Source organism: Phoca vitulina, unplaced genomic scaffold (genome assembly GCF_004348235.1).
Source record: "Phoca vitulina isolate PV1807 unplaced genomic scaffold, GSC_HSeal_1.0 scaffold4, whole genome shotgun sequence".
NCBI classification, from domain to species: Eukaryota; Metazoa; Chordata; class Mammalia; order Carnivora; family Phocidae; genus Phoca; species Phoca vitulina.
This window is the reverse complement of record NW_022589707.1, coordinates 82,377,156-82,395,679: the sequence shown is the minus strand read 5'-3', so window position 1 is coordinate 82,395,679 and position 18,524 is coordinate 82,377,156. Positions and strand designations below refer to the sequence as shown.

Genomic DNA, 18,524 nt, shown 5'->3' with positions numbered 1-18,524 from the left:
CACATGCCAGCAAGGCTTGTGGCACACGGCTGAGTGATGTGTTCGTCTGAGATTAAAAAAAAAAATACAGATCACGGATAAAAAACATCAAATGAGCCTTTTCTACCCCGCCGTTAGACATTCCGTCCGGCCGCTATGCTGATAGAACGATCGTCTGACTTCGGGAAAACCTGGGGCGTGTACCGATACTTTGCCTATGACTGCGAGAGCTCATTTCCAGGCATTTCTGCTGGTCCCATGAAGAAAGTGGATGATATAATCTGTGATTCCCGCTATTCTGACATTGAACCCTCAACGGAAGGAGAGGTTTGTTTGCTTTTCTTGTTTCGCATTCTACTTATAAATCCTTTTTGATCATTGCAAAAATACCCATTACTCTTGTATCTATTTTTAGGTGATATTTCGTGCTTTAGATCCTGCTTTCAGAATAGAAGATCCTTATAGTCCAAGGATACAGAGTAAGCTTGTTTTCGAATAACAGCTTTGATGGAAAATAGCAATCATGGAAGAACTCTTACCCAGAACACTGCTATCCCGAATCTAAGCATTCAGTGCTAAATCCATCCTCTTTATTTCCTTTTATCTCCACAATACCCAATCAGAGGTCCTTGAAATTGGCAGGAATCAAAGTCCACCCTGACCGGGAATACATTTTGATTAGAGTAAAAGATTTATGTCATAAGTACTCAAACAGTTATGCTGGTCATAATACCTTATTTTATTGCTCAGTATAATATATGTGTATATAAATATATATAAATATGTGTTATATATAACATATAATATAACATATATAACATATATATGTTATATAACATGTATTATATAACATATAATTTGTGTATATTATATAACACGTATATATAAATTAGGGTACAGATTAAGCTGTTGTAACAAAGGGTCCCAAAAAATACAGTGACTCAAATAAAATGGAAGTTTATTTCTCTCTTATGAAATCATCCAGAGAAGAAAGGTAGCTCAGTTGCTACAAGTAGGATTACCAGATAAAATAAAGGCTGATGCCCAGTTAAATCTGAATTGGAGATAAATAGCAAGTTATTTTTTTTAGTATAACTATATCCCATGGAATATTTGTGACTAGTACAAGGATATCCCATGCAATATTTGTGTTTGGTGTGACTATGTCCCATGTAATATTTGAGACAGACTTTACTGAAAAAAATATTGTTTATCTGAATTTCAAATATAACTGAGCAACTTGTATTTTTATTGCTATGTCTGGCAACCCTAGCCGTGAGGCCACCCAGGTCCCTTCTGTCTTGTAGTCTTTATCTGCATGGTTGGAGCTGGACCAACGCTACCATGTCGTTGTCCCAACCTATGGGATGGGAGGAAGAGAAGGGCAGATGACATGGAAGCTGTACGTCCTCTCTGTTCACATCCCATTGGCCAAAATTAGTCACATGGCCAACCTCAAGACACACTGAGAAACCTCTAGCTAGGTGGCCATGTGCCCTCTCACACTCTTGCCTGGGGCTCTTTTTTTTTTTTTTTTTTTTTTTAAAGATTTTATTTATTCATTTATTTGAGAGAGTGAGAGAGAGAGAGAGAGCACATGAGAGGGGGGAAGGTCAGAGGGAGAAGCAGACTCCCTGCCGAGCAGGGAGCCTGATGCGGGACTCGATCCAGGGACTCCAGGATCATGACCTGAGCCGAAGGCAGTCACTTAACCAACTGAGCCACCCAGGCGCCCCATTGCCTGGGGCTCTTCTCGTCAGAGGAAGAAAAGAAGAAAGAGTACTGGGGAGAAATCTGAAGTGTCAGCCATGCTCAATATGCTCAGTCAGATGAGGATTGTATTCCCATTTAACAGATGAGGAAACTGAGGCTCAGAGAGTTGGAGTAATGTGCATAAGGGGACAGTCAGATCCTGAACCCCTATGTTATGATTCTAAATCTAAATTTAGAATCTTTCTAGCATGTAACAACCATGCCTCAGTTATTACAGAATTACATTTTGATCATCTTGGAAGGCAAAATATGCACTAATTAAAAGAACGAGGTTTGGAGTCTGACAGACCTGGGTTTAAATCCCAGTTCCAGCAGATCATAGTTCTGTGACCTTGGGCAAGTAATCTGCTTAAACCTGGTTTTTTTAGGCTCTGTTTTTTCATCTGTATGTAGAGATAGTAATATTGACTTGAACATCATTATGGAGGGAAAATGAGTTCTAGAAACGACCTTCTGACGTGCCTGACCCACAGAAAGTGTTCAGTGAATTGAAGCAGCTGCTGTTCTTGATGTTGCCACGAGCCGTGGCCTGGGTCTTGCGTGGACCTGGTCCCCATACCTCGGAGAGAGGGGATGAGACTCCCTCTCCCGCTACTAAGGTGTAGTCGGCTGGGCAGAGGCAGGACTGATTTTCGCTGATCGTTCCCAGCTGTGGATGGCCCTATTTGAAGCTAAGGCACCATAGACCCTCCCAGCGTGAAGCATGGAACAGTAAAACGGAAAGCATCCAGGAAATATTGCTAGAAAAGTGATGTTTCCCCACTTAAATTAATTTTACACGCGGCCCAGACTGTCTCTGGTCTGTAATTTACTCATTCATTCTATTATAAAACAAATACTGATGGCACATCCAGCCCTAGGCCATTTCTGAGTGAGCTCTGTGAGGCGCGCCCTCTCTGCTCGCAAAATCCAGTTGGGAGAAATGTCCACATGGGCTCCACAACAGACACTTCGTGGGGTCCTAAAAGGACTCACGGTCTGCTCCTTCTTGGGTGACATTTGCAGGACTTGGGGAATGTGTCGCCATTATAATTCTCTTACCTTTTTTTGTTAAATGGCCTCAGAAAAATCTCGTCTGTATTCGAGAGGCATCCGTTTTAACTGATGATGCTTTTGATTGACTTTGTCCTCCAGGGAACAACTCAAGTCTCTTTAGTTGGCCCTGGTGTTGAGACCTCGGCGCCTCACTTCAAAAGTGAGTTTTGCCTCACACCAGCAGCCCATGGACAAGGCTTGGTTGTTGTTAACTGTGCTAGGAGAGAGGGGAAGAGCATATTTGCTCTTCTGCGGGCTCCCACAAAGATCGGTTCAAGGGCTCCTAAACACTCCCGCTGTTCTTCCGCTTTGTCGTCTGGCCGCTCGTCAGTAGGGGCTTGTGCTCGCTCTGTGTGCAGGAGGAAATGTTGGCATTCACAAATTCCATTCAGCTAAGTAGTACCACGCTTTCTCTGTTTACTTTTTGATTTTACAAAGAGCCTAAGTTCAATGCATGGGCTCATGGACTGTCCCTTTCAACCCACAGCTATTTCTATAGTCTTCATTGTAAGCTGTGCATATATTATAAGCCGTTAAAATTGTATTTGGGCTTTGAAAGTTTCTGATGCCCTGGGCCAATGCCCTGTTGTCCTGTGTGGCAGATGGGCATGCATCAGCACCAATGAGGGTAAAGCTTAGGAGCAGTTTCCGGCTACGCAGGACATGGGAGGACTGATGGACTAATGAGTCTTTCGGGGTCCACTTCAGCAAGAGCAACTCAGCCATTGATGGAAACACTGGTGGAGAAGGATGAATGGCTGGCTCTTGGTTTACCAAGTTACTATGGAATATAATTGATGGCCCCACTTCTGTAATAAGCATAGATCTATAGACCCAGGAGAGAGAAGAAAAGATAAGAGAAATTGATTCTTAATAACCTAACTTAATATTTAGGAAAAAACAACTTGCCCCAACCTCCTAATACTGAGCGCCTTTATCCTTATGTCACACTATGGATGACAAACTAGGACAAAAAAGTGGGAGACTGTGATGTTGTGTCAAAATTTGGTGGAGATCTTCTGTCCCTGGAGAGCGGTTATTCCATAGTGTTCGATCTATTTTAGTAACTTGGATTTTATCTGTGCGGTGGGAAATTTCAGATAGTATTTTTTTTCCTCCAAAAATAAACACAAAAATGTTCCGTCCTAACTATCTTGTAATAAGAGAACTGGAGTGTGTTGATAAACCCTTTCCCACCTGCATGGAATCCTCTGGTTTTGAGACTGACGCTCATTGCTGTGGGCACTGGATGATATTGCAATCGTTCAGATTACTGTGTGCTAGAGGATTCTGGCAGCCGTGCAACTGCGTTCTTAAATTTCTCTGCTTTCGTGCTTCTTCCTGAAACAGTCTGATGCTCTTTCTAAACTGGTGAGGAGAGAGCAACTCTTCTCTTTTCTAGACACTGTCCCATTATGTCGAGCTTTACTAGTATGGCCATTGAGACCATACAAGCGGGTAGCCTTTACTTAAGCCATTTTTATTTGTTGTGCCTTTCTATAGAGAGATGTTGTATAATTGCAAATGAAGTCTTGCGTGTTTGATCAGACTTTCCGTCTTCTTGGTGACCTTCGTAGATCTATTAAAAATCACCAACTTGAGAATCAAGTTTGTGAAGCTACACACTTTGGGCGATAACCTTTTGGATTCCAGAATGGAAATCAGAGAGAAGTATTACTATGCAGTGTATGATATGGTGGTTCGAGGAAATTGCTTCTGTTACGGCCATGCCAGCGAATGTGCGCCTGTGGATGGATTCAATGAAGAAGTAGAAGGAATGGTAAGCAAGCACTCTGGGGGGCTTTCTCCTTTATTTTTTTTCTTTTAAGATTTATTTATTTATTTGAGAGACGGAGAGTACAGAGGGAGAAGGAGAAGCAGACTGCCCACTGAGCAGGGAGCCCGACGCGGGACTTGATCCCAGGACCCTGAGATCATGACCCGAGCTGAAGGCAGATGCTTCACCGACTGAGGCACCCAGGCGTCCCATGCGCTCTCCTTTATTTATTTATTTATTTATTTTTAAAGATTTTATTTATTTATTTGACAGAGAGAGACAGCGAGAGAGAGAACACAAGCAGGAGGAGTGGGAGAGGTAGAAGCAGGCCTCCGGCCGAGCAGGGAGCCTGATGCGGGGCTCGATCCCAGGACCCTGGGATCATGACCTGAGCCGAAGGCAGACGCTTAACAACTGAGCCACCCAGGCGCCTCGAGGCTCTCTCCTTTAGACAGATGATCCCAAAAAGCAATTTGAAGCTAGTTTTACCTTAAACCTTTCACAATTTCTTGGGGTTTTATTTTTCCAGACTGACTTAGCTCTTTCCACCATACTGGTGGTTGATGGTTGGTTTTCTCTTTGCTAAATTTCTGGGGCTGTGAGAATATAAGGGCTATTCATGTCAGAGACAAAGAATTAATTTTTGGAAGTTATTGCAGCAGGGTGCTGCGACAGTATATATTTTTTGAGTCAATAAGGATTAAGAAGTTTTCTAAATCGCCATTACATCTTCCTTTTCTTTAGGGAAGATTAGACACCACAAGCATGAAGTGATCTCAGCCCAGAAAACTGGGGCATTTGAACCTGGAACCATAGAATATGATTTAGGAATCCAATGGGCTTTGTTCCTTTATATGTTTTTTCTAGTTTCATTCTTTTCCCACCTTTATGCTATGTTGTCAATTCATGTATTTCTAAAAATTGGGGATTTGGGTGATTTGCCAAACGGATAAAGTTAGGGTATTTTACCTGTTTCTAAGTGAACTGGTAATTTTTACAGAACCGTAGGATTTTAGAGCTCAATGGGATTTACTCAACCAACTATCCTTATTAGAAGGGAGCAGAGATTAAATAGCACACCAGAGGGCCCTAAGTCAGCAGCAGATGGAAATTCATGCCTAGCTCGTCCCATTCTGCCCCAGGGTTCCTTCTGTCATTAGACTCTGGGCCTCCCTTGATGAATTGTGCCTTCCTTACTTGCTGTTTGCTTTGCCAAGATTGTTAGTCCTCATCTCAGAAGGTCCAGGATTGCATGCATTCAACTGGCTGAAATTTCTGCTCTCCATTTGCTCCACTTAGAACACTTGCCCTGTAGATAAAGTTGCATTTTTTAGCAGAGCCTAAAGGGAGGACATGTCCTTGTAATCTCATTGCTACATCTTTCAGAGAATGCTAGGTACGTAGTATTTACTTTTCAGCATAGCAAATCTGGCGTGCAGATCATGTCTTGTAGTCCTGTCACTATCAGGGGTCTCAGTACCATGTGCTGTTGGTTTAGACACTGTAGAGTCCTGTGGTGTGTGCTTTGGAACTGTTTTTTTATTCTGTGTAAAACTAGCTTGTAAGGAGACGATTTTACTCTTTTGCTCACTTGCGCTCCTGTCAAGGTGAGTCCAGGACAGACCTGTCTGTCCTGTTCCTGAATTCCATTCTGTAGAAACTAGTGTTAAGGTGAGGTGCCCATGCACACGCGTATTTGGTAGATTGAAAATTTATCTTTTACGTGCCTCAGGGGCTTCAGCATAGCTTGCTGGAGACACAATGCAAAAGAGCACATCCTGGGCCCTTCCTCAAGCAAAATAATTTGTATTTTTTTTCCTGAGATTTTATGTTTCCTTTCTTAAAGAAAAAAAAGGTAAATGTGAATGTGGTAAATGATTAATATTGTGAATCTCATTTTGGTTTGGAAAAACAATGAAGTTCTGTGCCTGAAGTCAAAAACAAAAGAAGCAAAAAACCCATTCTTTCATGTGGCATAGTGGTAAAATGTGCCGCAATGTGAGTTGGTTTCCAGGTGGTGTATATTATAACTTTTGTTGATTTATCTTAAAATAGGTTTCTTTTGGGCATAGATTTTTTTTCTAAACTCTTAAGTAACTAGGTTTTTTGTTTTGTTTTTTTAAATTCTTAAGTGACTGATGTTGTGCATCTGGGTTCTTTTCATCGATACTTTCATAAAATATTTCTTGAGTATCTGTTGTATAATAGGAACTATTCCTAGAGATGGGAGTTGAAGCCATCAGAAAGACAGAACTCAGTGTGGATAGGGACAAAATAAAAACAAACCCTCATTTTGGTGAGCTGGAGATGAGGATGTTTATATCTTCCGTTGGTTGTGGAGAAAATCAGGCCATCGGTCTGCCTCTTACTTTGCTCTTTCCTGTTTCTCTACCTTCCAAGGTCCACGGGCACTGCATGTGTAGGCATAACACCAAGGGCTTGAATTGTGAACAGTGCATGCATTTCTACCACGATTTACCTTGGAGACCCGCTGAAGGTCGAAACAGCAATGCCTGTAAAAGTAAGTCTCTATTGGAGGCGCATTTTGAATCCACTCAGACTCCAGTATCTTCTGATTAGAGCCACTGTAATAGTACATTAGTTTGCGAATGGAAGAAAAGTGACTACCCTTTGACCAGCTTCACCCAGATACTCTTCGGAAACCAATATCCACTCAGTTTAAAGAATGCATGAGTTTGCTGAATAGCAGCCGTGTGTTTGGCAAATTTCGTAGACGATGGAGATGGTGTCCCTGACATTGTACCTGTCTTGAAGGCAAGATGACCGTGAGAGAGAAATGAAAGGAAAATATGGCCTGGTAGATCCCTGAGGTCTAAGAGATACAGAGCAGAGTTTCTGGCCTGTTTCTGTGCCAGCCCACCCAGCGGTATTCTCTGGGCGGAGGTGTAGTTTGAAACCCGTCCCCACCGCCCCCCACAGTGATTCTGATATGCTCTCCTCCCCTCAAGGAGGAGCAGTGTGCCTGCCCCTTCCCCCACTGAGAACTGTTCTAGAAGTTCAGAAACCAGTGAGGGCTGGAGTGATCAAGGCTTGTTAGTACGTACAACCCAGCAGCCTTTGATGATAGCTAAGATTGTTTAGGTAAGAAGAAGAAAGAGAGCTAGGGGGAAAGTAGGAGGGAAAGAAAAGTTCAGATAAGGAGAACAGCACAGAGCACAAGGCCCCAAGGACGTTCTTGTGACCAACACAAAGTCCACACTGGGGAAATGATTTCAAGGTTTAATTCAACCGGTGTGTCACGGGCAGTTCTCTGCTAGGCACTGAGGAGGGTCACTGGTTGTGACACAGCCCCTCCCTATAGGAGGTTATGTTGCAGGGGGAGACAGAGGAGGCCAGAGTGTAGAGCCCCAGGAGGGCCATGCCGAGCTAAGCTCCATTTCGAGAAGACCAGAGTCCGTGTGGGTCACTGAGCAGGGAGTGAGATGATATTAAAGCCGGGTTGGACCAAGGGGACTGCCCAGTGGGCCTGCAGAGGGTCAGCGTGTGCTCAGAAGGCCGGCCAGATGGCTCTTCAGGAGACCTTAATTCTCCCTGAAGAGCCTGGTTGAGTGTGCTGGTGGGAATGGGGGAGAAGGGAACCAGGCCTTCACACCCCGTTCCTTAAAGCTGGCAGCCCAAACAGGCTTTCCCAGGAAGTATTGCCTAGGAGATCCTCTGGGGTGGTGTGTTCTGGTCCCACCCCGTCCTCCACCTGGTGGCCACCTCCTGTTGATAAGCCACCAAGGGGACTTTCCCCAAAGGTTTTTACTTTTCTCTCCAAAGAGGGCAGATTCCTATTTGAGAAAGCTCACACTTGGAGGGTTTCCAGAGTGTCAGATGGATGTGTCCTTTGTCATGGGCGCCTAATTGTTCATTGCCATTTTGCCTGAACTTCATCCCTAGTTTCCAGAACGTGCTGCCTCCCAGCAACCCCATCCTCCATTGGTAAGTCGACTTCAAAGTCTTTTCTTGATGTGGGTCTTGTCGCGCAGAGTGTAACTGCAACGAACATTCGAGCTCATGCCACTTTGACATGGCGGTGTACTTGGCCACTGGAAACGTCACCGGAGGGGTGTGTGATGAGTGTCAGCACAACACGATGGGACGCAACTGTGAGCAGTGCAAGCCATTTTACTTCCAGCACCCGGAGAGAGACGTCCGAGACCCTAACCTCTGCGAACGTACGTGGGGAAATGGCATGACATAGGGCCTCTCAATTTGAATGGCCAGGGGGTCACCATCCTTCTCTCGGAACTCGTGGTGTGAGCGTCAGACTCTGCTGTATTTGAACTGTGGTGGAGGATGCTGGAAGCAGAAGCTACCTGGCAGTCCTGCCTTCTTTAGTCTATTTCTGTGACGTGTGGAGGGTGGAAGGGAACACACGTGTTGATACAAACACACACGTTGTTACCGGGTGCTCTTTGTTCTTCTTAGGATGTACCTGTGACCCAGCCGGATCTCAGAACGGGGGAATCTGTGACAGTTATACGGATTTTTCCGCTGGCCTCATTGCTGGTCAGTGCCGGTGTAAATTACACGTGGAAGGAGAACACTGTGAAATTTGCAAAGAAGGCTTCTATGGTTTAAGTGCTGAAGATCCATTCGGTTGTAAATGTAAGTATGTTTGTGAAAAAGTCTGAGAGTTCTCATGTATGCAATTCCCGTTTCACTTTGCAGTTCTAAATCCAGACTACCCCTTGGTACTCACTTGGTTTGTATTTCTTTACTTCATTTTATCTCTAATAAAGCTTGTGCTTGCAATCCTCTGGGAACGATCCCTGGCGGGAATCCTTGTGATTCTGAGACCGGTTACTGCTACTGTAAGCGTCTGGTGACAGGACAGCATTGTGACCAGTGTCTGGTAGGTGAATCCTAAGTACTTGGGATGGGTGGTTTGTGCATGTGACATGGTTCGCCTTTGTAGAGTCCACCGTCACCCTTCTATATAAATATTAGAAGATGCAAACAATTCACAAAAAAATTACTCATGAATAATTTTGACAAGATAGTCACCATCACTGTTAGAATTGTAAAATAAAACCACAGCGAAATACCATTTTCATAGACAAAAGTAACACGTTTTTAAAAATGGGGTTGCTAACTCTTAGGATCTAATGAAGGGCTGGTCGTCTAAGCTGCTGATGGAAATGCACATTGGTTCATAGTTGGCAAGAAAAGCATTTTGGAAGTAAGTTATCAGTAGCCTGTAGAAATGGGCATACCCTTTGACCCAGTAATCCCACTTCTGGGAATCTTTCCTAATGAAATAAGCAGAAAATTGGACAGAGGTGTATTCACTAGAAGACTCATTGCATCTCATACTAATCATAGCCAGAAAACTTGGAAGCAACGGTGGGGAAAATAGTTAAGTAAATTTGGGGGCTTCTGTACAGAGTGATATTTGGTTGCCTTTGGAAATGACAATAGCATGAGGAAATGCTTATGCTGGCATTAAAAAAAAAAAAACACAGGATGTGAGTAGTATCTTAATTGTGCAGGAAAAAATTGCATCAAGAAAAACAAAATCTGGAAGGAAATACACCAGAAAATTCACTGTAGTGATTCTGGGTAGAGTGATTACAAGAGTAATTTTTTAAATTACCCTCTATCTTTTATAACATTCTTGTGATTTCCTTTATATTTGTGAGAGGGGGTCCACTGACCCCAAATTATGTTTATGACCAGTAAATATGTATATTTGCATATATCCAGATAGATTCTTAACATAAATTTCTGGAAGTCTGCTTTAAATGAGTGCGCCTGGCTTTTGGCTTTTATCTGCTCATTAGGAAATGCATTTTTGTCGAGGTACAGAGAGATCTTCTCCCCTGTGTAGATTCTGTCTTTCTTCTTTTTGTTTCCATCTCCAGTGTGCTCAGAATTCAGTGATCTCCTCACCTTTCACTTGTGAAAATACTTGCTTTATGCTGTTTGGGAATAGGTAAATCCTTTGAAGAGCTTTGCTTATGGAGTTTCTGACGGGCTGAACTCAGGGAAAATGTAAAGGCCTGCCAAATATTTGCCAAAACTCTCTTATTGCCAGAGTACTTTTAATGAGGAAAATTGGTATCTTAGCTGCTTGCTCGTATTTACTCTCGGACAAAGGCTATTTGCTCGGGAGAGAAACTCCTCTGCTCTGGTGTTAGGTGGTTATGACCCCGGTGACCTGTGGCCTGGGTTTCAGTTCAGAGTGCTCATGCTTATTCCTCTTGAAGGCTTTCTGCTTGCACAGCATGAAAGAACATTTGGTAGAACAAGCAAGACACGCCATAACTTGTTTCTTGTTGAGTCTATTGTGTAATGACAGGAACCCACCTTTAGATGTTAAATCTTTTGTTGTGCAGCCAGAGCACTGGGGCTTAAGCAATGATCTGGATGGATGTCGACCTTGTGATTGTGACCTTGGAGGGGCCTTAAACAACAGGTGAGTGAAGCCACACATACACCCGTGTTTGTGCTCGGTCCCCCCAGAGAGCCCTCCCGATCTCTAGGAGCAACATGACACTCAGTGTCTCTGAAGAAGAGGTGCAAAGTATAGGCACCTTTAGTTTACCTGGGATCTTCATGTTTTCAAAGATTTAGTCATTCCAAGAGTTAGCTTTGAAGACTCCAAGTATGTTTATGTTTCTTGGTTTTTAATAGTGTTGTTGTTATAATTTATGGTATGTTTTAAATTATGGAAACAACGTATGCCCATTAAAAAAAAAAAAATCCTGGTGCCTGGGTGGCTCAGTCGGTTGGGCATCTGCCTTCAGCTCAGGTCATGATCCCGGGGTCCTGGGATCGAGTCCCGCATCGGGCTCTGCTCAGCGGGGAGTCTGCTTCTTCCTCTGCCCCTTCCCTTGCTTGTAATCTCTCTCTCTTTCACCCTCTCACCCTCTCTCTCTCAAATAAATAAGTATTTTTTTAAAAATTAAAAAATCTCGGGCGCCTGGGTGGCTCAGTTGGTTAAGCGACTGCCTTCGGCTCAGGTCATGATCCTGGAGTCCCGGGATCGAGTCCCGCATCGGGCTCCCTGCTCAGCAGGGAGTCTGCTTCTCCCTCTGACCCTCCTCCCTCTCATGCTCTCTGTCTCTCATTCTCTCTCTCGCAAATAAATAAAATCTTAAAAAAAAAAATTAAAAAAATTTAAAAATCTCAACAGTTAAGACAGGTATCCTGCCCTTTCTCCCCCCAGGATCCACGGCTACAAGAATAGCACACTATTAGTATACTAATAGTACACTATTCTGCAGCTTGCTTTATTAGCTGGAGATCGTTTTTCATTTCAACGTGTATTCATGGGCCTCTTTCTTCTTAGCAGCATGTATTCGTCAACCTCTTTTTTTGTTTTTTGTTTTTTTTGGTATTCCAAAATGAGGGGCGCCTGGCTGGCTCAGTTGGTAGAGCATGCGACTCTTGATCTCAGGGTCATGAGTCTGAGCGCCAAGTTGGGTGTGGAGTCTACTTAAAAAAATAAATTACTAAAAAAAAATTAAGAGGGGTACCTGGGTGGCTCAGTCGGTTAAGTGTTGCCTTCGGCTGAGATCATGATCCCAGGGTCCTGGGACCAAGTCCCGTGTTGGGCTCCCTGCTCAGCAAGGAGTCTGCTTTTCCCTCTCCCTTTCCCTCTGCCCCTCCTCATGTTCTCTCTCTCGTGATCTCTCTCTCCCAAATAAATAAATAAATAAATATTTAAAAAATAAAAAAGTTGGAAAATGAACTCCCATTTTGATTGTGTTAAGAAATCTTCTCATTTTCTTCTTCTTTCTGGTTTTTTTTTTTTTTTTCCAACTTCCAAGTTTATTGGTGAAAATTGCATGTGATCATTTTTAGTTATTGAAACACGTTGGTGTCCCTCGAAGAGATGAGACGTGAGGCTCTACCAGAGATCAGTCCCGGTATGCATTTGGCAAAGATGTTAGATTTGTGGGAGTGAAATTAACCACCTCTGAGTCAAAGAGAATTTCTGTCTCTGTTTATAACTGGGTTAGACTGCGAACATCTGGTAGAGAGTGTAAGTGACTGCCGAGGGGATAGGCAGATGTTTCCTTGTGGCCTGACTCTCCCCTGAGACAGCAAGCTGAATTCATCAAGTGAGCTCCATGTACTAAAAAACCCCGACTCTCCCAAGATTATTTCCCAACACCGTAGCAGTCTGTGAGAAGGAACGGGATTTTAGGCAGCAAAAATATCTTGTCTTTGGCCTCCGTCTTTGGGTTTGTTCCATGCCAGATGCCGCAGTAACTCGGTACAGCGTGTAACCTCTGGAACTCCAGGGTGAACTTCTGTTCTTAGAAAACTTCCAGAGGGGAGGAAGCAACGACAATTCCATAAAAGCAGGGAAGACAAACTGCTGGTCTGCTTCTGGAATCATTTCTCCAACTTTCCTTTGTGACTACCAGAACATCTGCTGGCTTCCTTTAGTCATTGCTTGCTTAATGCAAAGCTGTCCTCATTCCTAAAATCCTTGACTAGATGAAAGGGGCATACACGGTTCTTCACATGATTTCATAAACTCAGGAGTGTCCTTTGTGCCTTTACCCTAAGTGGTTTCTGTTCCTCACACTCCCTTCCTCTGTTTCTCCATTTCACACATGCTTCCTGTCTTTAAATCCACCCACACAGAGCCCCTGGCCTGTCCCTCATTTCTCCTGCCAGAATTTATAGAAATCAGAGTGTGCTAATCAGGAGAGTTGGCGAAGTAAAAAATTTTAGTGAAGATTTGAAGCACGGAATTTGATCTTCTTAGCATGATTGATGACATGCCCTATCTTTTCGCATCACTGATGGGGAAAAGAAGAGCCTTTACAGATTTCTCTACTCCTGTGACTCGGCAGTGTTTGGTAGTGATCCTCTTCAGTTTCCCCCCACGAGGACCTTCTTTAGGAGTCCCGTAGGGTAATAGAGGCTCTAACTAAGTCTTCCGAAGCACTGATTCTCCTAGGAGGCACTTGCTGAATGATTGATTTGTTGCAACCGTACATAAATATCTTCTACCTGTTGGTATTCCTTTGCTCTGCCTTGGGTACATAGTAGGTATGGAATAAATGTTGATCAAGTAAAAGAATTTGAGAAACAGAAGATATTTACGATGTAAAAACAAAACATGCACTCCGAATCTCTAGATGCAATCCCAGACGTTCCTTAGGTACTTCGGCCAGGGACAGAATTCAGTGTCAGAACCATGTGAAGTGGAATAAGTTTAAAAATGTTTTGTGTAATGGGCCGAATGGATTTTTGTAGAATAAGAGCTTAGTAATCCATGTCTATTATGTTGACAGGTAATCTGAACTTCGGAATATTTTAGTGAAGTAAGCCCTAATTTAAATAATGTGATTTACGCCAGGCGACTGAAGCTTTGCCTAGTAGATAACCTACTTTAATAAATAAATCAGAATGGTTGCTAGGTAAATGCTACTTGTTAATGCTTGAAAACTATAAACAATTTGGGCGCCTGGGTGGCTCAGTTGGTTAAGCGACTGCCTTCGGCTCAGGTCATGATCCTGGAGTCCCTGGATCGAGTCCCGCATCGGGCTCCCTGCTCGGCAGGGAGCCTGCTTCTCCCTCTGACCCTCCCCCTTCTCATGTGCTCTCTCTCTCATTCTCTCTGTCTCAAATAAATAAATAAAATCTTTAAAAAAAAAAAAAAAAACTATAAACAATTTTATAGCATCCTTCAAAATTATTGCATTAAATTTAGAACTTTGGTGTTTGGCTTGAAGCCCACCACTCTGTTGTAGACTCCTTTCTGGACTGAAGTCCCCAACCCTCCTTTGAGGTTTCAACACATTACTTCTCATCTCTTTTAGTACTTACTTTATTCTGCTCTGTGTTATCACTGTCAGTATTTTAAAAGGTCTTTGGGCAGGGATTGTGTCTTCTTTGTTTTTGCATCTGTCTTCGTACTCAGCATTGTGGGCTTTGTAGGTGCTCAATAAATGAAATTTATTATACTTGGGAACCAGAGCAGAAGTTATTCTGTATTTTCACCAGTGTATTGAATGATAATGGTATCTTACCCATTGTTAATTACTGTGATGGCTGGATATAAAGAGATGATAGAACACATTTAAGAAAGTATCCTAATTGGTTGGGGGGTTGGGAGGGAAGCTACTCTGGCAAAACAGAGGACCTTGACTGCTGATCGATGTGGAACCAGTGCGTGTTTGTCATCAGAATTATGGAAGAGATACCAATGCTGACCAGAGTGTGGTTCTCATGAATGATTGTTTTTTCCCTTTTTTGTGCCAATGTCTTAGTGATAGAGAAAAGTTGAAACTATACAGTATTTTCTCTGCTTATCACTACTTAAATAAAATAGAATTTCCCTTCCAGTAGAGTTTTTATAAATAAGTGGCTAATTTCTACATTTATGAGAAATCTGTGTTCTTAGTATTATCTTGGCTTTCACCCATGGAGAAAAAAAAATAGGGCTTGTATTAGTTTTCTATTGCTGGCATAGTAAATTACTGCAATTTAGTGGCCTGAAACAACATAAGGTTATTATCTTACAGTTCTGTATGTCAGACATGGCTGGGCTCACTGGAATAAAATCAAGGTGTAGGTAGGGCTGTGTTTCTATCGCAGGGCCCTCGGGGAGAATCGCTTTCTTGCTCATTGGACTCGTTGGCAGAATTGGCAGAACTCAGTTTTTGTCAGTTGTAGGATGAGGTTCCTGACATCCCCCCTGGCTGTCAGCTAGGGGCCGTTCCCAGCTTCTAGAGGCTGCCCACATCCCTTGACTCATAGCTTCCATGTTCAAAGCCAACCACAGTGGGTCAGATCCTCCTCAAGTCACATCTCTCTGCCCTACTTCTCTGCCTGCCTTTTCTACTTTTAAGAAATCCTGAGATTAGATTGAGCAACCCTGGATAATCTCTCCATTTTGAGGTCCTTAACCTCAATCCCATCAGCAAACCCCCCTGGTGCTGTGTGAAGTAACATATCCACAGGTCTGGTGGGAGTGAGGATGTGGACCTCTTTGGGGGCCATTATTCTGCCTGCCCCAGGGCCTGACTTATTTTGTCTTATGTCATTATTCTACATTACTGATCCAACAGTTGGAATCTGTATCTAGTTACAGAAAAATTTGTTGGTACAGGGGTTGGGGGAGGACATATAAACTCGACAAGTACCATTTCTGTGTGATAGGATTTTTACTTGAACACAGGAAGGATAATTACATGTAATCTTTTGTCTCACTATGGAGGAGGTAGGATTTGAACTTCATTTTTGAAAGCTGAGAGAAGTTTGGGAGGTGTGATGGGGGCAGGAGGGCCTTCTAGCTGGGAGGAGGGTGAAGGCCCAGAGATGGAGTGAGTGTGGCACATGGTCAAGACCTGGTCTGACCGTGACCAGCTCTGCTCACATTCCTCCATGACCCTTCTTTGCGCCTGTCATTCCTGTCCTCTCTCTGCCTGTCATGATCCTCTGCCACCTTTGGAACATGGCCTCCTCAGTCCCCTCCTCAGTACCCCAAGCCGGTGAACGGTGGTTCCTCTGCTGCCTGAAAACTTCGCTTGTGGCCCTGTTTCGGCACTCGCTGCACTTTGCTTTGTTGTCGTGGTCAGTTGCTCGACTGTTTATCTCCCCAGTTAGACGGTAAGCTCTTTGGGGCAGGGACTATTTTCCCCCCATTTTTCTTTCCGCATATCCTTTCAAAATAATGGAGTTACCAAAGAAGGTAAGGATTGAGTCAGAGGAAAATTGACGACGGACTAACACGTGAGCCTACGGACAGCAGGAAGCACAGGTCCCAGGGCCAGTGTTGGCTCGGTCAGTATTTGCAAAGGAGGGCGAGCAGTGTGGCTCATCGGAAAGCAAAGGGCGGGCACCGGAAAGAGTAGCCGTGGTTTTCAGAGGACGGGTTGTCGAGGCTGCTGGCAACCGGGCAGAGGCATCACGACTTGATAAAAGCAGAGAAGTCGTTGTGGGTTTTGAGGAAATGCTGAAGGCAGCGCTGGGGGAAGGTTGGGTTGGTGGTGGCTGGCGGGATGGACGGGGCAGCGGGGAGAAGAGTGTGAGAGGCCCACACTGCCATGTGGGAGGCCACCAGAGTGACAGGCGTGGCATGACATGCTGGACCATGATAGTGGCAGTGACAACAAGAGGACACTGCTGAGAGGAGAGACATCGTGAAACAAGACTTGGGTATCGAGGATGAAGGGCAGGGAAGGTCTCACCCCAAATCAGAAGAATTTCAAATCTGACAGAAATAGCAGAGCTGAAGGAATGTCAGTGTGAGAGCCTACAAGCAGTTGGGGACGAAGGTGAGGCAGAGAGGACAAGCAGGCCAGCCAGGGGAATGTCCCCTTGGTGGCTAGAAACGCACAGGCAGGGCCCAGCTGGGGCAGGGCCAGAGCTTCTGTGCCCAGGGCCGGGGAAGCCACAGGAACGCGTTCGCTACTGGAGTCGCTGTCGAGTGGAGCCGGGCCTGTGGGAGACAACCCTTCGCCACTGTGGACACAGAGAGGTGCAGGATCGCCAGGGCAGGTGTGGTGGGACCTCCTTTCACGTGATTGCGTTCTCATGAGTTGTTTCATCTTCAGAATTAGGAATCAGGCGTCTCCTCACCTTCATTTACATGCTCTCTAGTGATGGCCTGTGAAGAATCTAGTTGTTTTCTTCTTTGGTGGCTTGTGTTTTTACACATGTGTTCCCTCAGGAAGCGTCTGCTGGGGAGGGATAAAGGGTTTTCTCTTGTCCGTAGGATGAGATGTCCGACGCCTGAGTTTCCGAAAATGGCTTTTGTGGGTGGACTGTGCCAAAAGAGGGCTAGGTCCCACTTGGAACGAGGGTTCCTCCTCTGGGAACTGGCTACGGGATGTCAAGCGCTCATATTCCTGTATTCACGTGATCTGCGGGAAAAAGACTTGGATGGGACCGTGGGAGGGCTGGGGGGGACGTTGGTAATGAACCTCGGAGCGTTCCATCTTCCTAGGAGTTGTAACTTGCCTTGGATACTTGATTCAAAATGAACTTTGGGATGAGGAAAAAATTTGAACTCTGGGAATGGGTTTAAAGTAACAATTCCAAACCCCATCTTGACTTGAATGAAGTAAGAATGGGTGTGTATAATTTGGTTTCACCTTGTACCCAAGGAAAAAGAGACATAGGCTGAGAACAAAATGAATACATTATAGGCTATCCAGAGGCCTTTATTACCTGAAACCGTATGTTTAATTAAAAAAAAAAAAAAGTTTTATCTTTTACATGAAATCCCCTATTTTTCTTTTTTTATCTTTTTTATTCAGAATGCATATCCTTCACGCATTTATTTATTCAGCCAGTGTTTGAGTGTGCTGTGTGTGCAGGGCACTGGGCCAGGTCCCGTGAGGGGGAACGGGCAGGACTGAGGCGAAGGAGGAGTCCAAACTTTTAAGCAATTTGCTGTCTAGCAGGGAGTCAGACGGGTCTGTCAGGAGTTACACTACAAGAAAGAAAGTGATAAATGTCTGAACAATACAGATAAAGAACAGCGGAGGCCTCAGAAGGCGCCACTTGAGAATAGCAGGAACCAAAGGGGAGTCCACGAGAGGGAGGAACGTTGGACTGGACTTGGAAAGACCAGCAGGATTTGAAAACCCAGCACCTCAGCTTTCCTGAGCAGCTGCTACGTGACAGGCTGTGTTGTACATGTTGTGACTACATCGTTTCTCCTGCAGGGAGGTGGTGGCGGGAAAGAGAAGGCGGCTCCTCCTGTGGGGTGGAGAGTGTAGTCTGGAGATGCCACAGCAGGAGTCCTTTGTGAGCCGACTCTTGAGAGAACAGGCAGCTCTTTGCTGGGTGAATAGGGGGCAAGGGTAGTCAGGCCTGCAGGAACGGCCTAAGCCAAGGAAAGGGGTCTGCAATCACCCTGCTCATTGGAGAAACTGTAACCGTTACATGTGGTTGGAGAAGTGAGGGGAGAGGTAGAGCTAGAAAGGCAGAGAAGGGCAAGACTGTGGCAGCCTAGTGCACCTGCTCAGGCCAGGAAGTG

At 44.4% G+C, this 18,524-nt stretch overlaps 1 protein-coding gene across 2 annotated transcripts in view; it reads left to right on the top strand.

Moving 5' to 3' along the window:
- LAMB1 (laminin subunit beta 1) overlaps nucleotides 1–18,524 on the top strand; it is a 71,136-nt gene that overhangs the window by 14,689 nt on the left and 37,923 nt on the right. For both annotated transcript variants that reach the window (XM_032402395.1, XM_032402394.1), the window contains exons 6-13: nucleotides 118–306; nucleotides 395–458; nucleotides 4,365–4,567; nucleotides 6,965–7,085; nucleotides 8,557–8,745; nucleotides 8,999–9,178; nucleotides 9,313–9,425; nucleotides 10,909–10,988. In XM_032402395.1, the coding sequence (XP_032258286.1) occupies nucleotides 118–306; nucleotides 395–458; nucleotides 4,365–4,567; nucleotides 6,965–7,085; nucleotides 8,557–8,745; nucleotides 8,999–9,178; nucleotides 9,313–9,425; nucleotides 10,909–10,988 (1,139 nt within the window). The remainder of the gene's footprint in view (nucleotides 1–117; nucleotides 307–394; nucleotides 459–4,364; nucleotides 4,568–6,964; nucleotides 7,086–8,556; nucleotides 8,746–8,998; nucleotides 9,179–9,312; nucleotides 9,426–10,908; nucleotides 10,989–18,524) is intronic.